A 7,555-nucleotide genomic window follows, 5' to 3' on the forward strand; every position below is an offset into this window, starting at 1 on the left:
AAAGTTCCGTCTCGTCTTGAATTTTTGAAAAATACATCCTAATTCTATGTAAATTATTTTGAAATACAAGGCATCTAGCAAATACAATATTTTGTATTTATGCTCTAGAAACAAGTTATTAGGGATGGGCACGAGTCGAGCTAAAACTCGACTCGACTCGAAATTCGAAGCGAATTCGAGTCGAGTTTCAAGTCGAGTCAAAGGTAATTTTCTCGAGTAGTGTTCCGAGCCGAATCACTGTTCTGAGGTCAAGTTTCGAGTCGAGTCGAGTTTGAAAAATGACTCGCTCGTTAAGCTCGTTTTAACTCGTTTTGAAATGATTGCCTGATTAGACTGGAGAGCGAAAACTATGAGAAATGTAAGCAGTAATGTGGAATATTTTTAGTGTTGCTCACGAGGTGAGACACTGTTCGCATCTCGCCTCGTTTCGATTAACAAGATGACAATGGATTTTTATAAAGAGACGGTCTCAAATGTCGTGAGCACTAATATAAGTATATACTTTAGTTCTCACCACCAAGGCTGAGACCTGCACGGTAAGTAGAGTAATCTGCGTTTCTCTACCACTTTCAATTAGTGTTTCTACCTTTTTTAATTAGTTTCAGTACATACTCTAGGTACTCTAGGTACATACTGTCGTTGAAGTAATGAATATTGTAATTACTCTAAGTACTCTCATTGAAGTACAAAGGTTCAATTGTAATTAAATTATTACGGCTTTTTTTTTACCGGTACTTTAGGAACAATTACTGACATGTAATTATGCTGTACCGGACTGTAGTTTCATTATTTTGCGTACGTAACACTGAACGTAATTAGTTTTCGTACTAACAGTTTCATTACTGTCATTTTTTTTTATGTATGTATATAACGTAACATTTCGCGTATGTAATTTCATTGTTACACTGTTATTGAAGTCGGTGAGTATCGTAATGTACTTTTTTATTAGAATTCCAGTTTGGTATTACGTTACATACACATAGCCTATGATAATAATGTACGGCTAAAGGTTATTTACCCTTTATATTTACCCTTCTGGATGTGCCGCAAGGTAAACTTTCTTATTTGAGCACCATGCCCAAGGTCAAACCTGATTGGTTTAACCACTTAGTGCTCTCTTATATTTATTTATGGAATTGATTTGTATTAATGATTCTTTTTGCGTAATTGTCTGGTAGGAATGATCGTATTTTATATGATCTTTACGTAATTCCAGAATTATTTTGCGCAACCTTGACTTTGCGTATATACACTTTGCATATGATTTTTTAAAATTCATATATATGTTTGAGTATTATGAGGCTGAAATAAATGAAACAATATTTTACATTTTAAATATTTTATTCAAATTATACTGTTATAAAGAAATTTAAAAAAGTTACATATGCAGTTATGCATATAGTGATTCTTACATGAAATGATATACATTTATTAAATATATATAAGTTTAGCAATTAATATTGTACGAGAGAATATGTGTTTGTCATTCACCATTATGAGTACAATTTAAGGTACATACATTCGGTGATCAAGATAATATTTATACACATATAATAATGTTGCACAGTAGAGTAACAATAATAATCTTATTACATACACATTAATGTAACACATGAAAGTGTCTAGGTAATTTTATACTGTATTTTATACAAAATACTATTAAGTTGAATCAACAGGTATCATTATCAAAAACGTTTTATTTTTTTCACATGTGTAAAATTATATTTTCATTGGTTTTACATCAAAATTCACATACATGCATGGATAATAATTGAGCAAACTTTAACTTTGGTATCCATAGGGTAGTGTTCTATAGTCTGTTTTACTGTGGGGATTTAACCGTCGTCTCTTATTGTTTACTACTCTATGCGTCTTAGTTTCAGGTCTTGTAACTATAGTAAATCCAGGCTTACGAGTAATTTTACGTGGATTCAACAATGTTTTATTTTCAATTTTTCCTTTTACTAAATTATAATAATGCTCAAAGGTAATTTCTTGACGTGTCCTAGAATCTAAAGTAATTCCTCTAATTTTATACACGTAATCGAATTTTCCAGTTTGAATATTTTTCATTCTGTAAGCATAATTCTTTGCTCCACACCCTATAAAGACATCTATTTCCCACCCTTCTGGAACCTCATTTGTTAATTCTCCTAAGTAAGACCCTATTCTAAGCTTAGATTTTTCATGTCGTGGTTGAACAAATATAATACTATCTGTGTCACAGTACAGTACGTTGTCAGGTCCAACAGTAGTCAGTAGATCGTGAAGTTTAACCCTTGCCCATGATGTTATGAATGCTGCAAGCACAACATTGGAAAATTTGTTTGGTTTGTTTTCATTTTCTCTGTCTTTATATGTTACAATTAAATGTTTCTCTTCTATAGGTATTACAGACTGCACCTCATATTGTGGTGCATATAGATACGACATAAATTTTTCGGGAGTATCGACGATTACAGATTGTGAAAGATCTGTTCTTTGTCCCCATTTCCCGTACAGCGAATTCAAAAATATTTTCGAAATATATCTTAATCCGGGATTGTACTCTATGTTCTCATAATTTAACTGTATTCCCTCATGTCTGAAATATTCTTGAATGTACTCTTCCTGTTTTTCTTTTGTAGTGCATTCTGCAGGGAAGCCTGAAGCTTCCTGTTTCATTTGAAGGAATGTGTTCACGTAATTACGAAACAAACTATTTGAATGGTCGTCTTCAGATCCCATAAGCTCAAATTCCCAAATTTCTTTTATTTTCAGTATTTTGTATCCGCATTTCATTGCTCTATGCAATTCAGGAGTACAAAAGGTACTTGTAATGGCGCGATCACTTTCACAATGTGTACATTCTCCAATATTATTTTCCTGCATGCATGATCGACATAGACCAAATAATAATTTTCCATTCCATGTGTAAGGAAGGATTGGAAAATATAAATCGGATGGTGGAAGAACGGTACATTTTACGAGACCATGGATTTTTTCAACTTCTGGAAAAAACGGCCCTTTGTGAATTTTCGGTTTACCTATTGGGAGAGCTTTACGAGCCATTACCCAGGGGTAAAGACTAGTAACATCTAAGTAAGAGATAGTCTCGTCATCATTACATTCATGCAGTGCCTTATAGCATTCTACACGACCACCGTGAAAACTTTCTTTAGGGACAAGATGATCAACAAGATCATCACATTGATCTTTAATAAAATCTTGTATTGTTTTGTCTGATTTTACTTTGGCGTCCCATTCACATTCCCAAATTTCAATAACATTAAATTTTCGTTTTTTCAAGTACTCAATTTTTGTGATCGTTGATTCATATCGATCTTGCATGGTTGTACGATGATTTGAAGATGAATCAAGACTTGTATGACGAAGATTAACATAACAAATTTTACACCCATGCCAAAAACAGCCATGAAATTCCAATACTGTGTTTGTTTCACTCTCGTACCCATCGACTTTGTATTTACCGAACCGCCTTTCCAATCCATTTGCGGAATATTCGATTTTTGTACCTCTGGTACGTTCCATATATCGTAACCATTGCAACGCTTTTAGGCTTTGTCGGTCACGATGATCAAATCCAAGGGGTGGAATAATTGTAATAGTATTTTCAGGTAAATGCAATGATCGATAAGTTAACATTGAAGTACTTGCAATAGTGCTTGCTGAGATAAAGCATTGGAGACCACCAGTTCTTTCTTCAATTAAATCAGAGAACTTAATTACTGCCTCGGCTAAGATTTTAACATCATTCCGGCAGTAATCGTACATTTCCTTTTGCAAATCGTACTGCATGTTGTTATCTACACACTCTTTGTGCCATTGCATTAATTCTAGTCGTTCTTCCGGACTTCGTGAATCTGGGTCAAAGTAATGTAACTCTGGAATGTTTCCTACATAATTTTGGTTTTTCTCTGTATTAAATAGGTATGGAAAATATCCCTTTTTCAATTTTTGATTTAAGCCTAATGTCTTTGGGAGTGCAGATAATTTGATACCCATATACAGGAAAGTATCTCTAAAAATAATTTTATTTCCTAATCTCATCTCAATGATTTTGTGCCCCTGTGCTATTATTGAAGGTGAAAGATTTTGACTTTCGATTAACGTCTTAGCAGCGAAAATCATATCATATTTACTGCCATTATGAGATAATACTATGATTGATTTAAAGGAGGACCGATCCATAAGAACGTGACGTATAAAGTCTTCCATGTTCTTAAAGGAAAACTCGCGACTTCCATCTTTATTTCCGCATTTTAGGCATGGGTCATCTAAGGATTTGCTCTTGCAATCTGTACAAAGATGCATTACGTGTACTAAAGTAACAATATGTTCTTGTTCACCTCGCTCATTCTTATCAAGTAACATCGTCTCTACATCAAATATAATATATAAAAAAGTATTTACATGAGTCGAAGTTACTTTTTGAACGAAACATACATGATCGCGCTCGACATGATTATAGCACGTTTTACAAAAGCGTTCATCACATGTGTGTGCAGATCTTCGGCGGCGAAAATCATATAAAACACAACATTCCATACAAAGTTTGACATTATCACAAACACTCTTCCCATTCTCTGTTACACTTTTATGATTTATAAAGCATTCTTTTGTAGGAAACAGTCTGTGACAATTTGTACATTCGAGTTTTATATTGTCTGAGTAAGACACTTCATGATATTTCTCACAGTAAGTGCACTTGAATACACATTTGTGATCATGTACATGATGGTAAGCTTCCAAACAATAATGACAGTATCCTTGTTTCCCTAAAAGTGATCTAATGTTCGTAATCAACTGATAATGTTGATCTTCATATAAAATATAAATTTGTTTTACAGCGTGGACTCCAGGATATATTACATTAAATTCTCGAGTCATAGCATTTTTCTCGTAAACAATAACTTGGTAATCTGGTAACAGATGATTTTGAATCTTTTTTACGTCATCTAAAGTACATCCATTCTTATTCACAATGTCTATTTCTACATCTGCACATAGAATTTTGGCTTGCTTTAACAATCGTTTTTCATTTGTCTTAAGACGATATAACTGCTGATGGCTATGATCGGCCTTAGCCTTCCCAAGAATAATACTTTTGGGAAGACAGTATACATCTTTTTCCATTTTAATCACATTTTGTTCTAGGAAAGTAATTAAATCAGTGTATTTCTTAGTACCAAGGGTTCGTCCTCTTCCTTTACGAGGGTCAACGATATGTACTTTAAAAGTAACTTCATCTGCGAAAAGAAACTCTTCGTTACTGTTTAATGTGTTCTCTACTATATAGAAGAGAACATCAGGGTTCAATTCAGCTTTTGGACGCCATGACATGTATATTGGTTTGTTCAGATTACAAGCAGAACTTTCAATAGTTATGCCTACATACGTGTCATTGTCAACGTCATTAAGCGTATTATCAATAACGAAATCAAATAGGTTTCGAATGTGCGTTTCAGGGTCTGTGATTCCTTCATTATCACGCCGAATCGTCACTTCTTTTCCTTGTAAACCAAAGTAAGAATAGTGTTTAGATGTACTTTTGACAACATGAAAGTCAGATTGCTTACCACCAGTACCGTACAATGAAGATGTTGATGGAATCGTACCAAAAAATACTGTGTCTGATGTAGGACTAGATGAATTTACAGTGTCCTTCATATATTCAACGAAGTCGGATAGAGTTAAACCAGAAATTTTATCATTTGATATGAATTGCATTATCTTTTCACGCGCTTGATCCCTTATTTCTCCATGTTTAAAAAACCCAGCTTCATGGAGATCAATGATATCTTTTGCCGTCTTACAACTGTTGAGGACAACATCTTGAGCTTCATAGTAGTGAATATATAACGCACGCCGCAATTTAAAATATTTAAGATTGTCAACTCTAACACCTGTGGCATGACAACGCGTCACAATTTCCCATGAGAAAAAGACCTCTTCAGCGTCAAAGTAGTCTCGCTCTTCTATGAAATCCAATATGGTATTGATTGTACGAATGGCGTCCATCTGTAAGAATAAATTAATCACTTAAGAACAATATTTCAAAACAAATGATAAGCGAGTAATATATGCTATATTTATCAAAATATTTATCAAATTCGTAATGATAATTACAAAGTTAGAACAGTATTGGTAAATGAAATATTTAATACAAAATGGAAATATTTGTAATATTAATCAAGTATAAGATTTGATGCAAAATAGAAATGTATGTCTAAAATATCAAACAATAATTTACATTAATACTTGATATTGAACTGAAAGGCTCACTCTTGACTAGTAATGACTCATAACGACAGGGAATCTAATAAGAAAAAAACAAATAATTTGTTGTTGTCGCTACATAATAATAGCGTTTAATCAGAACATTAACATAGACACTAATTTAAGTCAATTCTCTTAATTACTGATTATATTTTATCTTATTACATTAGATTTGTGATTTACGTGTAGAATTTAAGCTAAACACCGTATCAGCTGAATTTAAGCGTAACAAGACTGTACATTGACAGAGTATCAGTGAAAGTTTTACGATAGAAAATGAGTTATTTACCGAGGATGACTGAAGTATCGGAAAATGTTCCTGAACTTGCCGATAAAGGGTAACTTTGACGTTCGGTGAATTACAAAATATCACAAGGAATGAGTAATAGATATTACTTTGAAGAGCAACCGTATACTGAAATTTCGGCAAAGATATGTCCCTTTTATACTCTCACAAGAACCCGAAAATAACCGAACATTCCCGAAGTCAAAACCCGAACATACCCGAAGTGAAAACCCGAACATTCACGAAGTCAAAACCCGAACATATCCGAAGTGAAAACCCGAACATTCCCGAAGTCAAAACCCGAACATACCCGAAGTGAAAACCCGAACATTCACGAAGTCAAAACCCGAACATATCCGAAGTGAAAACCCGAACATTCCCGAAGTCAAAACCCGAACATACCCGAAGTAAAACCCGAACATTCACGAAGTCAAAATCCGAACATTCCCGAAGTCAAAATCCGAACATTCCCGAAGTCAAAATCCGAACATTCCCGAAGTCAAAACACAAACATTAACGAAGCGAAGATACAAAATTTCAAAAAGGAAAGTTATTACCGAAGGTAATGTTTTAAATACAAAGTTTATAAGTCAAAGTAGTTGAAGTTTACCGAAGATAATAAAAGTATCGGGAAACGGACCCGTGGTTTCCGATAAATTATAACGTGTTCGTTCCCGTAAAAATGTTATATGCACAATAAATATGTAATATAGAGAAAAAAACACTTGACATATTCCTAATTAGTATTTATCATTTTTTAAATTTAATTATAATAACAGCATTTTCAATTTAAATTAATAATAGTTCAAATTGATTAATACATTTTATTTGTAGTTTCATGTGTTTATAAAGACAAAAAAAAATTGTATTTGTAATACTCTATAATTGGTTTTTCCGTAAAAATGTTTCTGATTTTATAGAAAAATGTTTTACTCTATCATAAACAAAAGACTACACGAATGAAAATTAAACGTACATTTAAAAAAATTG

At 33.2% G+C, this 7,555-nt stretch overlaps 1 protein-coding gene across 1 annotated transcript; it reads right to left on the reverse strand.

Annotated features, from left to right (window-relative positions):
* Positions 1-1,294: 1,294 nt before the first annotated feature.
* LOC145661152 (uncharacterized) lies at positions 1,295-6,021 on the reverse strand. Its single transcript, XM_081726601.1, has 2 exons — positions 3,471-6,021; positions 1,295-1,302 (listed from the first exon to the last, which is right to left on the reverse strand). Exons 1-2 carry the CDS (start codon positions 6,019-6,021, stop codon positions 1,295-1,297), a joined length of 2,559 nt encoding a protein of 852 aa, XP_081582727.1.
* Positions 6,022-7,555: the final 1,534 nt, after the last annotated feature.

This window comes from Thermobia domestica, chromosome 9, assembly GCF_964235325.1.
Source record: "Thermobia domestica chromosome 9, izTheDome1.hap1.1, whole genome shotgun sequence".
Lineage (NCBI taxonomy): Eukaryota > Metazoa > Arthropoda > Insecta > Zygentoma > Lepismatidae > Thermobia > Thermobia domestica.